Source organism: Pimephales promelas, chromosome 12, assembly GCF_988280905.1.
Source record: "Pimephales promelas chromosome 12, fPimPro1.hap1.1, whole genome shotgun sequence".
NCBI classification, from domain to species: Eukaryota; Metazoa; Chordata; class Actinopteri; order Cypriniformes; family Leuciscidae; genus Pimephales; species Pimephales promelas.
This window is the reverse complement of record NC_142780.1, coordinates 34769620-34790714: the sequence shown is the minus strand read 5'-3', so window position 1 is coordinate 34790714 and position 21095 is coordinate 34769620. Positions and strand designations below refer to the sequence as shown.

The 21095-nt window shown below is 36.7% G+C and overlaps 2 protein-coding genes and 1 long non-coding RNA gene across 4 annotated transcripts in view; 2 read left to right on the top strand and 1 right to left on the bottom strand.

The window, feature by feature from the left end:
• Positions 1 to 4720, top strand: part of ube2e2 (ubiquitin-conjugating enzyme E2E 2) — a 36764-nt gene extending 32044 nt beyond the window's left edge. Inside the window, exon 6 of the mRNA XM_039688863.2 lies at positions 3923 to 4720. Within this exon, the coding sequence (XP_039544797.1) occupies positions 3923 to 4020 (98 nt within the window). The 3' untranslated portion in view covers positions 4021 to 4720. The remainder of the gene's footprint in view (positions 1 to 3922) is intronic.
• Positions 4721 to 9719: 4999 nt separating this feature from the next.
• Positions 9720 to 20524, top strand: nr1d2a (nuclear receptor subfamily 1, group D, member 2a). 2 transcript variants are annotated; one of them, XM_039688795.2, is made up of 8 exons: positions 9720 to 9947; positions 12494 to 12697; positions 13065 to 13153; positions 13427 to 13571; positions 14700 to 15166; positions 16021 to 16206; positions 18243 to 18453; positions 19329 to 20524. In XM_039688795.2, exons 1-8 carry the CDS (start codon positions 9929 to 9931, stop codon positions 19523 to 19525), a joined length of 1518 nt encoding a protein of 505 aa, XP_039544729.2. In that variant the 5' UTR covers positions 9720 to 9928; the 3' UTR covers positions 19526 to 20524. The 2 variants fall into 2 exon arrangements, with proteins under 2 accessions (XP_039544729.2, XP_039544728.2); XM_039688794.2 differs by having other exon boundaries at positions 9721 to 9947; positions 12491 to 12697.
• Positions 12363 to 18314, bottom strand: LOC148977074 (uncharacterized). The gene is made up of 2 exons (XR_016145828.1): positions 18185 to 18314; positions 12363 to 15199 (listed from the first exon to the last, which is right to left on the bottom strand). It is a non-coding gene; the product is annotated as an uncharacterized LOC148977074 (long non-coding RNA).
• Positions 20525 to 21095: the final 571 nt, after the last annotated feature.

Here is a 21095-nt window from a genome sequence, read left to right as displayed (position 1 = left end):
ATTTATTTGATCAAAAATACAGAATCAAAATAGTAATATTGTGAAATACATTTACCATTTAAAATACATGTGAATATATATGTAATATTTCTGTGATGCAAAGCTAAATTTTCAGCATATTTACTCGGTGTCGCATGATCCTTCAGAAATCAATGAGGAAATGGTGATTATTTTTTAGGATTCATTGAATAGAAAGTTCAATGAACAGCATTTATTTATTCGGTTCAATCAATTTAATACACCCTTGATGAATACAAATCGTGAGCTTCGAATTATAAGGTTCTATCTCCGTTTAGGGTAGTTCTGAGATATTGAGCATCAAAGTTTTTACATCCCAGCTGGCAAAACTGTTATGTAGTATAATCTTCTATTATAGCTTTATCTATTAGGCCGTGTGTCCACCAAAGCGTTTTTAGCCAGCTGAAGACGCCGTGCTTTGGGCGCTTGAGAGCGTTTAGGCAGCGCAGCGTTTTTTTCCGTTGAGACGTTTCGTTGCTATGATACAGAATATCCGCTGCAGTTTGAATGTTGACAGTTGGTCAGTGTGGTTTAGTCCCACCCCTCCTCCACTGTGATTGGACGGCTGGGTAAAAAGTGACAGTGATGAGCGCTGCGTTTTATCCAAAGTTGAACATTTTTCAACTCCCAGCGACCAGTAAAAACGCCGGGCGAAAAAAACGCTCAGCGCCTCGGTACGCTCATGGCGTTTAAAAAATGCGGCGCTCACATTGAAAACAATTGAAAACGTACGCCTGGCACGTGGAAAAACGCTCTGGTGGACACACGGCCTTAATCTTTTTTTTTTTTTACAAAAATAACACCACACAGGCATTAATAAACACCTAATGGATCAGATTATGTCAAACTCAATTTTGACCAAACGTGGAGGTAGAACCTTATAATTCTAAGCTCACGAAATATTAATTTCTCTCTTTTTTTAATCTTACCACAAATGTTTGAATGGTATCATTGTTTCCACAGAAATTTTAAACAGCAAAACAACTTTGCAACATTTGATAATAATCATAAATGTTTCTTGAGCATCAGATCATCATATTAGAGTTATTTGTGAAGGATCATGTGACACTGAAGACTGGAGTAATGATGCTGAAAATTCAGCTTTGATCACAGGAATAAATTACTTTATGTCATAAATTCAAACACTGAAATAATATTAGGGATGCACCGATATGACAATTTTGCCCGATAATTCTTTATATTTGAAAGCCGATAACCGATATACTTTAGAGTTAAATCCCCCCTTTTACTTTCATAGTTGTAGTGAGAGAGAGAGAGGTAGAGAGAGAGAGAGAGAGAGAGGGGGGTAGAGAGAGAGAGATGGGTAGTGAGAGAGAGGTATAGAGAGGTATTGTGAGAGAGAGAGGTAGAAGGGATAGAGGTTGTGAGAGAGAGAGGTCGTGTGAGAGGTAGTGAGAGAGAGAGAGAGAGGTAGTGAGAGAGAGAGGTAGAGAGAGGTATTGTGAGAGAGAGAGGTAGAAGGGATAGAGGTTGTGAGAGAGAGAGGTCGTGTGAGAGGTAGTGAGAGAGAGAGAGAGAGGTAGTGAGAGAGAGAGGTAGAGAGAGGTATTGTGAGAGAGAGAGAGAGGTAGTGAGAGAGGTAGAAGTGAGAGAGGGAGAGAGAGAGGTAGTGAGAGAGAGAGGTAGAGAGAGGTAGTCTTGACTGTAGCGTGCTTCTGTTCGGTGTTTTCGGCGCAGCACTACTAACCGGAGCAAAGTAAAATCCCGCCGCTGCTGAGAAACTAGTTCCTGTAAATGTAATGTGGTCAGATATGCAAGAGTACTTTGATTTTTAAAGGAGAACTCCGGCGCAAAATGAACCTTTGGTCTAATTACACATTGTTACCTAGTCAACCGTTATCTGAGATTTGTTTTCATGATTGCCGAATGTAAATAGTTTTATCTCTAAAAACAGTTTAGCCTATAACGCTAGTATAATGCTAGTATATAGGGCATAGAGTAATGACAAATAAAAATCGCTTGTTATTACCACTAACAAGGCTCAAAATAGCCCCACACCAACACGACAGCATATTAAGGGTCCCTACATTCAAACCGAAGCATTGAGAACTTTGTCAGTGTCCATACAGTTTAATAAGCAGATATTTTATACACACAGTCGACTTCGCGAATACAGGAAGAAGCCATCTTTGAAAAATAGTCTCTACCAGTCGATCTACGAACGCCGATCCGAGTGCGCTGGTGAGATGTGAATAAGGTGATAAGGTGAGCGCGAACAGTAGGCTACGTGTACATATTGAAGAGAAGAAAATGGTTCGTGTTTGTGTTTCTTCCAAAAAAACGGACCATATGAGATTCTGCACAGTTCAGCGCACTTGGATCGGCGTTCGTAGATCGACTGGTAGAGACTATTTTTCCAAGATGGCTTCCTTCTGTATTCGCAAAGTTGACTGTGTGTATAAAATATATTCTTATTAAACTGTATGGATTCTGACAAAGTTCTCAATGCTTCGGTTTGAATGTAGGGACCCTTATTATGCTGTCGTGTTAGTGTGGGGCTATTTTGAGCCTTGTTAGTGGTAATAACAAGCGATTTTTATTTGTCATTATTACTCTATGCCCTATATCAGGGTATATACAGTAATCCTTAAGTTAAATTTACTACTTTTTAATACCTTTTTTATTACCTTCAGAATTTTTTTTAAAACCATCACGACACTGAATTGCAAGTGTTAACCAGCGACCTTTCTATTACACAGATTTTGACATTAATAACATACAAAAATGAATAGATTTAGAGCACGCATTCCATTTTTATGTTTGGTGGATTGCATTTGCGACCGAAGTGCATTGGCTCCCATCCAGTTGACATTGATGTTTTTTTACACACCAAACAATAGAGGGAATGCATTGACATCACTTTCCCGCCGGTACAACCCCCCTCAACCTAACTGAGTGGCAAAAGATCTGCTGCGTGACTGGATTTAATAGGGGAAACTATTAAACGGCGACTAAAACTAAAAAATTTGATAAATTTAAACTAAATGTTGGACTCAATATAGTTGGACTCCTAACAACTTACTAAAGATCCAGTGATCCATGGATATTGACATGCAGCCAGCAATCGTGTCGCCTGACATTTATGTTTGCCTGATTTCAATAAAAGGGAAATAAAAGCAATATATAGATCTACATAGGCTAAAGCAAATTTGCCTGTGAACGCTTTATATAAATACAATATAGGTAGGTCTAAATCCGGGTGATCACTTATATCAGGGTTATATAGCCTATATATCGTCCAGCCACTGAATATGACGTCAGCATCAAACATAGACAGAGATGAAAGATCTTTGATTGTGCCCAGATAAGCTAAAGCCCATATTTATTCGGACTAACGCAAACACAAAATAGGACACCTGATAGTCTGAAAAAAAAAAATACCTAATTTAAAAAAAATAATACCTCTAAAACTACATTTAACACTTTTAATGGCCTTAAATTTGACAATTTTGATTTATCACTTTTTAAAAGCCCGCGGACACCCTGTATATACTAGCGTTATACTAGCGTTATAGGCTAAACTGTTTTTAGAGATAAAACTATTTACATTCGGCAATCATGAAAACAAATCTCAGATAACGGTTGACTAGGTAACAATGTGTAATTAGACCAAAGGTTCATTTTGCGCCGGAGTTCTCCTTTAACATTATTCTTTTAACAGACACTCTGGCCTTAAAATGTATTTACGTTTAATGAACCAAAAAAAAAAAAAAACAGTTTTTAATGGCAGCCTTGGTTGAGTATAAGAGATGTCTTTCAAAACCATGATTTTTTTTTTCTTTTTTTTTAATGTATCCAAACTTTTGACACACGTTAGGGGTGTGTTCGAAGTAAAAGCAGTAGTTTAACTGTGTTTTGCTGACGAATGTTCTGGTGTCCGCAGCGGATCCTCTGGTCGGGAGCATCGCCACACAGTACTTGACCAACAGAACAGAACATGACAGAATAGCTAAACAGTGGACGAAGAGATACGCCACATAAAGTATCACCCCTCTCCTCGACACAAACACACACACTATACCCCCCCCGCCCCCCGCCTCTACCTCTCCCCGTCTGCTGAAAGCACACACACACCAAGTGCAACAATAGATCTGGCCCTTCTTCCTTCAAACTTCCTGTAGACCTTTCTGTGAAGAAAACTGTCCTTTGTTCCTTGTTGACTTGAAAGTTTCTTTTTATACAAAGAGTAGATTGGGACTTTATTTTCCAATTATCTGAATGTTTGAATTACCTTACTGTAGGTGAAAAGGAATATTATTGTTATTATTATTATTATTGTCCTTCAACTTAATGTATGTATATCCTTTCTTTATAAGTGGCTTCAGGAACAAACACAGCTTATGGACTATTTGTTTTTCTCATCACTGTATAGTGTATTTCTTTTCTCTCTCCTCTCTCTCCTTTTGTTAGAAGTCAGTAATATTTCCCATGCATGTTAACCGGATGTCGGATCGCATCCGTTCAGCTCCAAACTTTGCCCTCTTGTTTTGTTTGTATGTATTTTTTAAGCTCAAAGTCATGGCAGCCACTCGACGATAGGTTTGCTTGTGAATTAAAAAAAAAAAAATGAAAAGAAAAAAAAAATGTGTACATATTGCTACATGCCACCTCTGGCCAGAATGGACTGTTGTGCACTTGCTTCATGAAAAACACCATAAATAAACACTGTGGCTGAATTGTCGTTTACTGTATGTGGTGTCATATATTCAGTGCATGTGTTTTCAGTTTATGATAGCATTGGCTGATCAGAATCTTGTTCGCAGATACACATTTTCTCTTTTAAAAGTGTATAATAACTCATTATTATTTGCCATTAGCTCTTGATTTGGACAAAAGGAACAGATTTAGTTCGATTTTATGGTACACGATACAAAAAAATGCATTATATCGTATGCATTTCTACTTGTTTTATCTTAATTTGTCATACAAGAGCTCTGGTTTGTACAGTGGTGACATCCAAATGGGATATTTGTTTTTAATGACCCTATAAGTTTGATTAAACCATCAAAACATGAGGTAAATATAGATATTTAAATATAAGGGAACACAAGTCAACACTTTATTTTAAGGTGACGTAGTAGTTACACGTCAGTACATGTACTTACTATAGTTTTAACAGTAAATTATAAGTAATTACAAGTAGCTAACCCTAACCGTAACTAATACATGTAGTTGATTAATATTACCCAGTACTTATCCGAGTTGGTACAATATAACTACATGTTTGTATTTCTTTGTATGACAGCCTGGGTTTAAATTAAGTTGCTCAATTTGTTTGCGTTATCACAAATAAAACAATCGACTACTTCGCAATATGCTTGCATACATCTTTAATATGTTTTTAATAATATTTGAATAAATGGTGATGGTACCAATTTTACCCAATAACCACGTAGGCCTAATTATATTATCAAACACACAATCTTTTGGCTATCAGACCAAGGTTGGCAAACTCTAAGCCATTTCAAATCTTATTTTATCTATTTTTAAGCGATTATTTATGCAGGGATTATTTTCACAAAATGTTTTTGTTATTTTATAAGATCTCTAGCAGACAAAGGTTTCTGGAGCTTAATTTTCTTTTTAAGATGTACATGTTTCCCCCCATTTCCACACATTTCAATGTATAAAAAATCAAGACTGAGGCGATAATGGCATACAAGTAAGTAGGTTACAAATGAATGGATCAGAGTTCAAGCTCTACCTGATCTCCTGTGAATCTCTGCATGATCGATCCAGTTCCCTGGAAGAAAAAGCAGACTTTCAGGAGAGGTTTCACAGATCAGGGAAGAATCATTTAAATGCATGTATGTTTTGCATTTACTAACATCAGTGCAACTGTTTCTGCATAATAAGTGATAATGTATGTAAATCGTGTCCTCCAAACTAATTTTTCAAGACCTTGTGCGGAATTTCTTTGCTAATCATGCAATTTTCCATGTGCTTTTAGCATCAGTCACACAAAACTTTTGTCCTTTAATATAATTTCACCTAGTTGTCTCCTAACTAGAAGTGTTTCTTAGGATGATATCTGGATTATCTGCATTTTATGTATATATCTACATTTTTTTGTTGCTGTTTTCAAGTTGGCATTCAAATTAATATGTAAATTCTGTCAGCCAAACTAACATTTCAAGATAAATTTCGAGATGGACTGTTTTGCATTAGTTTTACCTGTGTAGATTTAGCTGAAAGCTTATTGGAAGGTTCCAATAGTAACAACTTATAGGGGCATGTTGTCACAAAAGGTCAAAGTGTCAGTAAAGCCAAAAATATTCAGTGTGTTTAAGGTTTGTGTACATACAGAAATAAATAAATTCATACATATGTACAACCTGTAAAATATTCACTGATAAATAGTGTAAACCAACCATGGTCTTCCCAATAACTCTTTTGATTCATGAGTTACCTTACCTTGTGAATTATCATGGATTTTTGTTTGTTTGTTATTGTTATCAAGCAGTTTTATCATAAACTTACAAATGTTTGTCTTCTTTCCAGCAAAATTCACTCACAAAGCAAAGGCACTGCAGAGATGTCTTTAAAACGGTTATGGAAGGAGGTTTTCTAACGTAGTATATTATCTTAACCACACCAAACTAGCCGAGGTTTTGCTAACTCACAGTTCCCGCTCTAAATTCTGATTGGACGAACACCTGTGACAGCGCGCGTATTAATGAGCAGTTGCCACGTTGCTTAGCAACCATGTTTATTAGCGAATACTGTTTCTGTTACTATTTATTATTATTATTATTATTAATAAACGTTACTATTTATTTTACATTGGTGTATTCTATTACTATGATTTTGACCACAAAATGGTGCCTAAAGCAAACACAGTTAGGCTAACGTTACTTGTGAAATCACGATAGGTCGTTTAATAAACAACAATTAATTAACCTATAGGTAACAATCGTATGATCTCAGCCCTCATCAACCAACATTGTTCATAAATCATACAATGTCATCATGTCTGATCCACAGTGTTACAATTTGGAAATCTTCCGATTTTTTAATGTTAGTCAGGCGTTCACGGTTCATTTACTATGTAAAATCATATAATGGTGACCGAAGTTTCTTGTCTGTTCTACAAACTAACCTTTCACACACATTACATCTATCTGCTGTTGGAGACTATAATGATGAGCAAGACATCTTACCACAAATGCCAAAAGGTTGGTCAATCATTGCAAATTTCACACCCCAAATAATAAAATGTCAAATTCATTTCCTCGGGTTGATTCAGGTCAGTCAAGTGTCACGGCCAGCTGTCTTAAAGGAACAGTTCACCCAAAAATGAAAATTATGCGATTATTTACTAATTTTTCCTTGACCCTATATTAATAAGGTTGAGTTGAAGTACTGAAATTACTTAAAACTGAAACCAAAATAATAATTAAAGCTATACAGAAATATTAAAAAAGATAAAAACTGACAAAAGCACATTAGAATTAGAATTAGACCTTACTCAAAATATTAAAACACAGCCTAATATAAAATAATTTAATTGAAGGAAGAAAAGTTAGGTGATAAATTTAACTAATTTACTCACATTTGATGGTGAATGACCTGTTGTAGAATCTAAGACAGATATTATCAATTTTACATCTGTCCTAAAACTTCCAGATTTAAAGGGGAGAAAATCACATCTTTTAATATAGTCTTATTAATATATAGTCTTATATTATATTTAATATAGTCTTTTAATATAGACATTTAGATCCTTGTATATGATTATTAACATGTACATTTAATAATCATTATGATTCCAATAATGTGTATGCTTATTAAAGGTGAACATGATCTAATAATAGAGCAATAATGTGATATTAATAATTTAAACCAGATGACCCATTCAAAGAGCCCAGGGTCATGATAACACCAGCTTCTGAGAACTTCAAGTCACCTGTTTTCCACTGATTCACCCATGTAAGGAAGACTGTAGAGATCTCGCCTGTCCACTAGATGTCAGTGGGTGACTGTCTTGTTTTTTGTGCTGTATGGAAATGAGAAATCAAAATGAGAAGTATATTTAAACAGATCTAGCGTGTATGTTTAACCCATCCTCTGTAAGGTATTTCACTGCAGCCTGAGATATGTGGATTAATGCAGTCAATTATCTGAGATAAAGATCAAGATCTGGTTAATAATTCATGGGTTATGGTGAAATGGTACGCGATATAGACCTACCAAATGGTTATATTTAGCTCTTCTTCTGGTGCATTTAACCACACCTTCTCTTTGTAGAGTACAGGACATCATGTCCTAGAGTTCTTCCAAACAGGGATCTGATAGGAAAAAACGTTCAGGCTGTGATGTACGATACAATATGTGACATATAACAGATGCTTAGCTTGTCATTCTTTTGGAAATAACTAACCAGATTCATGGCCATGTTGCTGTACAAATGTACTGAGGGAAAACAATGTTATTCTGATTCGAATTAAAAACAATAATGATGTGCAAGGATAATTTATAATAAACATTGCAATACTACATTAAAATAATGTCACGTTGAGTAACAATCACATTCATGATATCAAAAATGTTTACTCGTAGCAATTCAATTGTTGATATCAAGAACAGACTTTTGCATTATAAACCACATAATCGCTGATGTCTAAAAATTATGATTTTTACAAGTAAGAATTGTATTTCGGATGTGTGAAATTGGAATTTCAACTGGTAGGAATAAATCATTAGTATTAACAATTAAATGTGAATGGTGGCCTATGATGACAAAACAATTACAGGTATGAAGAGTTTTAGTTTTCTTCTAAAAAATAATCGTGATTTTAACGGTAAAAGAATGCTACAGTGCAAAACTGTTAATTGGTTAACAGAAAGTTTCCGTACTATATACGGTAAATAACCGTGATAGATCTCATGGTACATTTCATGTAATTTTACTGTAAAATACCATTAGATTTACAGTTTTTGAAATTGAAAAAGAACAACTCATTGTATACCGTAATTTACAGCGAAAAATAATTGACATTCCCATAATTCCCTGTGTGACACTTTACATTTTATGTATTTTTGTTGAAATACTGTTTCCTCATATTTTTTTCTAATCAGTTATATACATTAGGGGTTTATGTTACATTCAATGTTGTTACATTCATTTTAATGTTGTTGTTTTTTTTTTTTATGTGTGTTACCATGATGGTGTTTATTAATGTTTATGTGAATGGCTTCTTTATAAGTAAAATCCTTCTAACGGAAGAGGAGCTACTTGTGAGGAGATTTGATTGAGCATGTGATTGTTGGTTGTCAGTGCATTACAATGGGACAAAACAGATATCAATATTTCAATAGATTGGTAAATAAACATTATGTCAGATAATTAAATATGGTTTATTACTGCAAATTTTAAGTTAAGTCTGCAAAACCAATAATTTTGCTATACCGTATTTTTGACGGTAAAGTTCTGGCAACCACAGCTGCCGGTTATTTACCGTAAAAATTACGTGGAAATTACTATGTGGAGTTACAATGTGGAAATTCAATTCCTGATATCAAGATTGGCATTTTAACTGGTAAAAATAGTTGAATTCATACCTTGGTAATGAATAAAAGCTAATACGGCTTGCCATACACGGGTTTCGCGTTTCGCCTGTGTGGACGGATGAAACTGTGTCACTGGGTTAAAGGGGCGGAGCTTTTGACGGAAACACCAGCTCGAGAACATTGAGTTCCGCGCGCTCGTGCGAGACCTGGGAGTTCCTTTCGTTCCATTGTGAGTCGAACGCTCGAGAGAACAGATGAAACACTGAAGGATCTGAACAAACACTGGATCTGATCGAGTTACACATAAAGCGATCAGGCGGGAATTATTAGACCACTGACAGGCAGAATTATAGATATCAAGAGCCTGAAGACTGAAAACATGCAATCAACAAAGCAAGGTAAGACATGCCATTATTATTGCTTGTAATTATTATTTAGCATGTTTTGAATTCGTATGTATTACCTACGTGTTTAGCATGATAAGGAAAAGCAGGCTACTCCTGTTATTTGAAGAAAGGAAATGTTAACAATTGCAACACTGATGGTGTCATCAGATGATATTTTTATATAGCATACAAGATTTCCACTGTCATTGAAACACGGCATGTATTAAGGAATAAGCATTTATTTCTAGTAATGTCTAGACACGGGCATGTAGATTTAGGTCCTCTCAAATGTTTTAGCAGCTAGAAATAGCTGTTTGAGCGAAATCCCTATATAAATCTTGATTAAAAATATTTTTTTTATTAAAAACTTACTTATTTGTCATCTTTATTATGTGTGTATAGATAGATATTTGATTAAGAAGTTAATAAATTGCATGTATTGTTTAATCTACATTCAACCCTCATTCGGTTGTGCATATCTTTACTGATTTATGTGTAAAAATGATTGCAATATTTTCCCTCTGACATATTAGTGAAGCTTTAAACCTCTTTTACGGTGTCACAAAGGAGATGTGTGCACTATTCTATTTTATTTTGTGATTTAAAGCGCCTTTGACATGCTTTCCATTGCTTGCATTGCATTGCTGCAACGTAGTGCACGTCAAACAGTGTATGTGGGTTAGGAGTGCCCGTGACGTCACGCTCACTCAGTACTCGAAGTAGAAGGCTCACATGGCTCAGCCATGTGCATGTGTGTACGAGGAGACGAGTCTCGGCCGCTGATTGGTCGTGACGCCTGATACGTAACCTCTGATTGGTCGAAACCAGGCGGTTGCATAATTTAGCACACTGCCCTGACGCGAGACTCTGCAGTACCACGTGAGGGAGGCAGTAGACAGCTAGTGACCTAGATATTCTTCCCGTACAAAACACGAGAGGTCCACGTGTGGGTGGGTCTGAGAAACTGAGGGTTGAGCAATCATTTAGCTTACCTACCATGTCCTTTTAAAAATCTCCAGCACATTTTTACTCCGTGTTTGTGGAGGCACTGTCGGTTAGTGTTGAATAAATCTATTTATGCATACGTTTATGAATATAGTGTACATTTATGCATGTAGGCTATGTGTACATCTTGGACTGCTTTACCCTGTAAAAATGCATTGATGGTATCAAATTGTTCTTTTGATATGCCGTGGCGTGAATCGATACTCAATGATAACCATATTCATTTAACCATGGTACTAGTGCTACAGTCTATAGTGTAATTAAACAATGCTTTGCAGTTTCATTCATTTAAAACTGGGGCATCATGAGCTGACTAAAATAGGGAAGTTCATACAACATGGGAATGTTATAAGATTATATAAATATATAATCAATATAATAATTTAAAAAAATCATGTAAAGTCAAAAGTCAGTATAACACTTTCAGTACATCTTCATTTGTAGTGGGATTGATGTGCTTTTGTTTTTTGCCTGTATAATATTTGTTTTTAATATAATAAGCTAATTTTCTGCCACATCTTTTCACAGCTTTTTATCTCACAATTTAAAGTGTTTGTTCACAAAAAAAAAAAACTGAATTATGATATTAACTTGCAATTTGGAGAACTGTCCAAGTTGTGATAAAGTTGCAATATGAAGTACTTTTTAAACCTTTTTATTTATTTATTTTTTCCATGGCGGAAACAAAAAGTCAGAATTCTAAGATGTAAACTCAGAATTCCGAGAAATAAATTTAGAATTCCAATACGTAATCTCAGAATTCTGAGAAATAGTTAGAATTCCAACAGAATGCCGAGAAATAAGTTAGAATTCCAATACATAATCTCCGAATTCCAAGAAATAAAGTTAGAATTCCAATGTCATCTCAGAATTCCGAGAAAAAGTTAGAATTCCAATACATAATCTCAGAATTCTGAGAAATAAAGTTAGAATTCCAATACGTAATCTCAGAATTCCGAGAAATAAAGTTAGAATTCAAATAAATAATCTCAGAATTCTGAGAAATAAATTTAGAATTCCAATACATAATCTCAGAATTCTGAGAAATAAATTTAGAATTCCAATACATAATCTCAGAATTTCCAAGAAATAAATTTAGAATTCCAATACGTAATCTCAGAATTCTGAGAAATAAATTTAGAATTCCAATACGTAATCTCAGAATTCTGAGAAATAAATTTAGAATTTCATTACATAATCTCAGAATTCTGAGAAATAAAGTTAGAATTCCAAAACATAATCTCAGAGTTCTGAGAAATAAATTTAGAATTTCAAGATGTAAAGTAGTAATTACCTTTGTATTAGTGGCAGAAACAAGATTCCATAAAAATAAGAATATTAATAGATTATTAGACCAGTAGAAGAAAAAAACAAAACAAGGGGTAATAAAATCTGCTTTTTGCATTAAAAAAAAAAAATCCATTCATATTTAATCCGTTTAATATAGGAAATGCATATTTGTATATCAGTTTGTGCATGTTTAGTACTGTGCATAATTTTTTCTTAAAATACTCTTAAAACACTCTAAAATGTTTTGTTTTTTTCTCAAGGAGGCGTGATAGCCTACGTCTGCTCCTCAAGCTCCGCCTCCAGCCTTGAGTCCTGCATGAGTGACAGCTCGAACAGCCAATCCCCATCATCCTCCCCTCCTCTGCCCACTAAACCGAGCCGTATCACAGACCTGCCGAGCGCTGGCCTGCCGTCGAAACGCCTTCACCCACGCGACAAGAGCCTCGCCGCCAAGAGCAGCATCACCAGTGAGTTACATACAGAACAATGCCAAGAAGAAGTGCTGAATCAGTTTTATATGGGATTTTATAGCCATTTTGAGATTGCATTGCATTTTAAGTCTAGTCAATAAACAACTGACCTAACAGATCTGCAAATAATAGATATCAATGCGTATCAATAAACTAGAACACACACTATCCCAACTTGCAAAAAACAAGTTTCAATCCCATGACCTTCTTTAAGCATTTACAATAAAACAAATGCAAGATTATCGAATTTAGGATACAGCATAACCAATTTTCATGTAACCATGCATAATGCATATTTGAAATCAATTTGTGCATGTTTTTGTGCACTGGATCTGACTCTTTCTCTTACATGCATATTTTCCAGAGCTCAATGGAATGGTGTTGCTGTGCAAAGTGTGTGGAGACGTGGCCTCAGGCTTCCACTACGGCGTTCATGCCTGCGAAGGCTGCAAGGTAAGGACACACTTCTCTCAGGAACAGCTAACATGAGTCTGTTCCAAATCAGTGATCTGCTGGCACATTTTAAGGCATCATTGGCACGATCACAATGTGAAAACGAACCTTTTAGCCAAATTCAAGAGCAGCACTGCATGCATACTTTCAAATCAAGTCAAACTTGATTTACTTTATAGTATTTGGAACAAAATACTTGGAGTTGTTAATTATATAATGAATAAACTATAATAGTATATATATAAAACTAAGCACTGCTGATTATTTTTACAGGGCTTCTTCAGAAGAAGCATCCAGCAGAATATTCAGTATAAGAAATGCCTGAAGACGGAGAGCTGCACTATTGTGCGGATAAACCGCAACCGCTGCCAGCAGTGCCGCTTCAAGAAGTGTTTATCTGTCGGGATGTCGCGAGACGGTGAGTTTCAAGCATATTCTTCTCCCTTATGAGCTCAAGCTTCTGTGATGTTGACATTAGGCCATGCACAGCTACTTTTGTACTAGTCAAGCAGAAAACTAGTTCAATGGGCAAGAACTGAAAGCATTGAATCTTAAAGAGGACCTATTCCGCCCTTTTAAAAGTCTTGATTTTTTTCGGCTATACTAGAACAGGTTTTCATGCCTGAATGTTGATCTCCATTGTTGCGGCTCCTCTCTTCCCATTCTGTCAGTAACGCTCTGTTTAGTTCCTGTCTCTATGAAGCCCCTCCTTCTGAAAAGCACACTGTGCTTTGATTGGTCAGCTTGAGCAGTGTGTTGTGATTGGTCAAGCGCTTCGAGATTGTTTGGGAATGTCACGCCCCTCACCATAAGCGGCAACCTTCCAGTCTCTCAATTGAATCCAACACGGAAGTGACTTAAACTGCAGTTCATCGACTGGCCACTAGAGCGGCTACAAAAGAGACTCAATCCCGTAAGCCTCCATGTTAAAATGCCCAATTTTACAGCAGAAAAATATGTGTGCAAAGAGCAGTTTTGGTCTATATAGCTAATTTTGGCCTTCATGACGACTGTGAGGGGGGTGAATTTTTTTATAACTCATCCGTTTAAATTATATTAAGCCTTAAAGTTCTGCATAATTAAGGGCGTGGCCACTTGAGTGACAGTTGGATTGCCGCTGATGTCACTACTAGCCGTTTGTCTGTTAGCGTCACGTCGCCTCAGCTAATCCGCCTCTGCCCATTTTCGTGTATCCGTGAGTGACGCTGCCAAGATGGCGACGGCTGGCTCCGCCCACTTTGGGCTTCAAAAATGCTCTTCAGAAACAATACGGGTGACGTCACAGACTTTACATCCATATTTCTTTACAATATAGGGTTTCAACACACTACTAACTAACTCAACCTGGCCCCGCCCCTTTATTCTGCATATGAATTATTTAAACGAGGAAAATTGTGACGTGTTCGTTCCAGGAAGAAATTCAAGACTGCAATCGAGGCGTTTCAGGAGTTCAGAAACACTAGAGAATAACTGCATTACACGCACTAATAAGTTGAACATGCAAGAAGGCATAATTCAATAAACAATCTGTGCGATTGTTTTTCAGCCGTGCGATTCGGACGCATCCCGAAGCGGGAGAAGCAGCGGATGCTCCTGGAGATGCAGACGGCCATGAATAACATGATGAACAACAGTCAGCTTCAGCACATGCTTCACGTCCCGTGTGCCATCGAGACCGGCAGCTCCTCTTCCCTGTCTCCGCCGGCCTCTCCTCGGTCCTCGTCGGATCTGTCCCGGGACTCGGAGTCGAGCGCTCCCATGGACACGGCCTCGTCATGTTCCTCGGACAGCGGGGAGGAGGATTCGGTGAGCAACGGACTCGTTCCCCGTAAGGATCTGTTAATGTTCAGCTCATCCGGCACCGAAACGCCTGGATCGTACAGGGAACACGTGGCGGCGTATCATGTGACCCAGCCGTGCGTTCAGAGCCCTTGCATTCGTCAGCCGGAAAACTTGCCTTTCCACGGGATCAACATGAACAAACTCCAGACGGGGGGAAACAGACGGCATCTGGTTAGTGGCCTTCTGCTGTTTATACAGGCAAACCTAAAATTCTTTTTCTATATATTTTTACTAGTGGGTGCAGGACACTATAGTTATTAATGTAAGTTTTGCTGAAGTGTTTTTCCTTTAATTGCAAATGTTAGCTTATTACACCAAAGACTGAACAAAATTAAGCATTTTTTTTTTTTTGCTAGAAGCTTTGCTGAAAACGCCTAGCTGTGGGTGCTTGAGAATGTTTATAACTGATTTCGCAGATAATTTGTTTCATTCTAAAAATGTATTTTTTTGTATTTTTTGGTTGATGTCGTTGTACAGAAAGAATGTTGTGACAGTTGGTCAGTGTGGTATTAGCCCCGCCCCTCCTCCACTGTGATTGGACAGCTGGGTAAAAAGTGACAGTGATGAGTGCCTTGTTTTACCCAAAGTTGAACATTCTTCAACTCTCGGCGACCAGTAAAAAATAAACACGTCGGGCGCTTCAGCGTTTAAAAAAACGCTCATGGCATTTAAAAAACGCGACGCTCCCATTGAGAACAATTGAAACAATACGTCAGGCATGTTATAAACGACGCTTTGGGGGACACACGACCTACCAGAACCAATATGAATGTATGCATATGTCATTAATTCAAAATTTGAAAGTATCGGCTGATAATACTGAAGGAGCTTATAGGCGTCGTATTCCTATTGGTCGACGTGGATCAGCTGATGCGAGCTTGACTAAACGTGACCTGCCAGAACTGACGCTACGCTTGATATCTTTCAGCCAATAGCACACCAATGCTTCCCAGCACAATATAAACAGAGCCATTGTAGCACTAAAGTGATCCTGGTCTAATTTGACTCTGTTGGTCTTCTCTCAGGTGTGTCCCATGAGCGTCTCCCCCTTCGTCGACCCCTGCAAGCCTGGTCATGAGATCTGGGAGGATTTCTCCAAGAGTTTCATCCCTGCTGTACGAGAAGTCGTGGAATTTGCCAAGCGGATCCCTGGCTTCCAGGAGCTCTCACAACACGACCAGGTTAACCTCCTCAAGGCGGGAACATTCGAGGTGAGGCAACACGCATTTCAGTCAACACAATCTGTCCATCAGACTCCTAAAGCCGGTTCACACTGTGCGATTTTGGACACGATTTGACTGTCTGAGAGAGATTCCTCTGATCCTAGGCTAAAATCTGAATTCTTTGATCGTTAGTTTGACATGTTCACCGACAGACGATTAATGGCGGATAAAATTTGACTCTCAGTCCTACAGTGTGACTTATCTTACGACACCGTCAAATTGTTTTCATATTTTAAGTCAAGCCATGGCCGAAATAAACGTTAGCGATTTCTTTGTAGCCACCGTATAAATCCCGTGTGCACCTCACCGTCACTGAACGCGTCATTGATTTATGATGTAAAACTATGGATGATATCTGAGATCGTACAGTGTGACATTAATGATATCTGAGATCGTACAGTGCGACATTAATGATATCTGAGATCGTACAGTGTGACATTAGTGATAACTGAGATCGTACAGTGTGACATTAATGATATCTGAGATCTTACAGTGCGGCATTAATGATATCTGAGATCGTACAGTGTGACATTAATGATATCTGAGATCGTACAGTGCGGCATTAATGATATCTGAGATCGTACAGTGCGACATTAATGATATCTGAGATCGTACAGTGCGACATTAATGATATCTGAGATCGTACAGTGCGACATTAATGATATCTGAGATCGTACAGTGCGACATTAATGATATCTGAGATCGTACAGTGCGGCATTAATGATATCTGAGATCGTACAGTGCGACATTAATGATATCTGAGATCGTACAGTGCGACATTAATGATATCTGAGATCGTACAGTGCGGCATTAATGATATCTGAGATCGTACAGTGCGACATTAATGATATCTGAGATCGTACAGTGCGACATTAATGATATCTGAGATCGTACAGTGCGACATTAATGATATCTGAGATCGTACAGTGCGACATTAATGATATCTGAGTGACATTAATGATATCTGAGATCGTACAGTGCGACATTAATGATATTTGAGATCGTACAGTGCGACATTAATGATATCTGAGATCGTACAGTGTGACATTAATGATATCTGAGATCGTACAGTGCGACATTAATGATATCTGAGTGACATTAATGATATCTGAGATCGTACAGTGCGACATTAATGATATTTGAGATCGTACAGTGCGACATTAATGATATCTGAGATCGTACAGTGTGACATTAATGATATCTGAGATCGTACAGTGTGACATTAATGATATCTGAGATCGTACAGTGTGACATTAGTGATAACTGAGATCGTACAGTGTGACATTAATGATATCTGAGATCGTACAGTGTGACATTAATGATATCTGAGATCGTACAGTGTGACATTAATGATATCTGAGATCGTACAGTGCGGCATTAATGATATCTGAGATCGTACAGTGCGACATTAATGATATCTAAGATCGTACAGTGCGACATTAATGATATCTGAGATCGTACAGTGCGACATTAATGATATCTGAGATCGTACAGTGCGACATTAATGATATCTGAGATCGTACAGTGCGACATTAATGATATCTGAGATCGTACAGTGCGACATTAATGATATCTGAGATCGTACAGTGCGACATTAATGATATCTGAGATCGTACAGTGCGACATTAATGATATCTGAGATCGTACAGTGCGACATTAATGATATCTGAGATCGTACAGTGCGACATTAATGATATCTGAGATCGTACAGTGCGACATTAATGATATCTGAGTGACATTAATGATATCTGAGATCGTACAGTGCGACATTAATGATATCTGAGATCTTACAGCGTGACATTAATGATATCTGAGATCGTACAGTGCGACATTAATGATATCTGAGTGACATTAATGATATCTGAGATCGTACAGTGCGACATTAATGATATTTGAGATCGTACAGTGCGACATTAATGATATCTGAGATCGTACAGTGTGACATTAATGATATCTGAGATCGTACAGTGTAGTGGAATCAACTGTTCACCCGGCCTGACGTTCTCCTGTTTCCCTCCTCTCAGGTTCTGATGGTCCGCTTCGTGCCGTTGTTCGACGTGACGGAGCGCACGGTGACCTTCCTCAGCGGGGCGAAGTACAGTGTGGATCTGTTACGCTCGATGGGCGCCGGAGAGCTGCTCAGCTGCATGTTTGAGTTCAGCGAGAAGCTGTCAGTCCTGCAGCTCAACGAGGAGGAGATGAGCCTGTTCTCGGCGGTGGTGCTGGTGTCTGCAGGTACAGCATGCAAACACACATCAGCTGAGCATCAGAAGCGGGCAGGTCTTTAAATATTATAGATCAACCTATTTTTTTTTTTATTAAGATTATTTTAATTAATATAAATTCTTTTTAGAATGATATTTAATAATTTGAACTAATCATTTATTAATATTTTTGTCATGAATTTGTGTCATTGCAAACACAGTACATGCGCATTCAGTATTATAGTTTAGATGTAATTATATACAAAACGATTAATTGATACAGATTGCTTTTATTAATTATAAAATACTGTAATTTTAATAATTCTTATATATAAAAAAAAAATTGTTTGACCGGCCATCAAGAATGTAAAAGACACGTATCAAAACATGACTTAAAAGTTTATTAATATAAATAATTTGTAATTATATTTAATATAATTTTTTTTAAATAATTGTAATTTCTAAATGATTTATTTTTAAATTATAACACATTTATATGTATTATTAATGTAAATAAAGAATAAATTTCTGCTATTTATTATTTATAAATTATTTATTTTTAAATGCATAAATACATTTATTGACAAAATAAATAAATACAATTATGCTATTAGTTTATTATTTATAAATTATTTATTTTAAAGACAAAAATATCTCACCAAAATATCTCATAGTGATATATCAAAAATATATCACAGATAAAAAATATTGCTAGCAATTTTGCTATCTAATTTTTATTTCAAAATGTACAAATACATTTATAGCCAAAATATAAATTTCATGTAAGTAAAAAAAACATAAATATTTGAAAATGTCAAAATTAAATAATTACATTTTTACACACACACGTATTGGTTACAAACATGCAACTTTCCTCTAACTTGAGCGTTTGTGCGTGCCTTGCAGACCGATCGGCCATTGAGAATGTAAGTGGCGTGGAGGCCCTTCAGGAGACGCTGATCCGAGCCCTGAGGAACCTGATCATGAAGAACCACTCGAACGAGGCCGCCATCTTCACCAAGCTCCTCCTGAAGCTTCCCGAACTGCGCTCGCTCAATAAAATGCACTCCGAGGAGCTGCTAGCCTTCAAAATACAACCTTAAACACACACACACACACAACAGTGCTTCCCTTTACTCTCCGTCTGACCAATCTGGGCTGTACATTTCTACTCTTGAATGTATCTAAAAGGCTTTTTTACTCGATCGTTTTGTGAATAGAGAGTTGCATTCAAAAACTTTCCGATGATTTGAAAGCTATATTAGATATTATTGTGATTTGCTCATCACGCACAAGCAAAGGTTGTCTACGTTTGTAAAACACTAGACTCTTCCTTAGTAGCATATCATCTTTCCATTATGTGCAATCGCTGCTAACGCATGGCTATTCGTATAAGAGCAGCTTTACGTCGTATCTAGTTCAAAAGAGTTAGATTGATTTTGTTGTAGATATATATATATATATAGATATAAATATAAGATGTGATTTTATTATTATTATTTTTGAATGCATGTCTGTTTCTAGCAGCATGTTGGTATCGTTTTACCCTGTATTACAGGACAATGCTTTTGCACGAGGTGTCGAGGAACAGATGGGGTATTATGTCTCCCCTGACACCATAATAACGGTGCACGGGCGGAGAGGAGTCACTTTAAATGATGTTTTTGTATAGACCACATACAGAGAGGTGTTATAAGTCTTCCATTATGCAGCGGGAAACATGTATAGTGGATGTGAACAAGTGAAAGAGATGGATTTATTTATGGATCTTTGTACAGATTGCCTTATCACTCTTTGCCACATCTACGGACATGGGTTTTGTTTTTCTTCTCTGTGATGATCGCAGAGCAGGGAAACCGTGTTAGAATCCCAGTTATTTTGGGATGCACTGCTCCCGGTTTACTCTATGCATATGGAAACAGCTTGACAATAATGGACATTTCTCAGCCTATAACCAATAGGAAATGACGTACTACTCCCGTGTTCAGCTCTGCTGTGTCCATGTTTTTCAGTTCCTAGTTATAAATAACAGTGCAGTATGTATAGTTGTGTATATCTATTTGAAATATATCATTATAAAGTAAATCAATATTTACTTGTCATTTGTTGTCACGCCTCTTTATTGCACTTCATATCTTTACCCACTAGAGGACGCTGAAATGCCATGATGGGCTGTGAACCTATTACCATATATGCATGTGCATTGTTAGTTAATGTTAGCTGATGCATAAACTAATGTTAACAAGTGATACCTTACTGTAAAGTGTTATTAAAAACAATAAATATTGAGGTTCAATAGCCTGACGCCACTACTAAAAATGCAATGCATCCTCTTAATATAAACTGTAATCACACATTTAGTATTCTTACATTTGATTAGTGTACTAAAAATAGCACAGAATGCTAAATATTTCTTTTCAGTTTTAAACTTTATTTTATTTGCAGGGTTAAAGTTTCAATGTAGACTTTTGGGCCGCACTGAACATCCATAATATAGAAAGACAAACAGTGTTATAATAAATTCTACACACACACACACACACATATATATATATATATATATATATTAGGGCTGTGCAAAAATTAATTGCATCCAAAATAAAAGTCTGTGTTTACATAATATATTTGTGTGCACTGTATATAATTATTTTGTATAAATAAATACCTATGCAT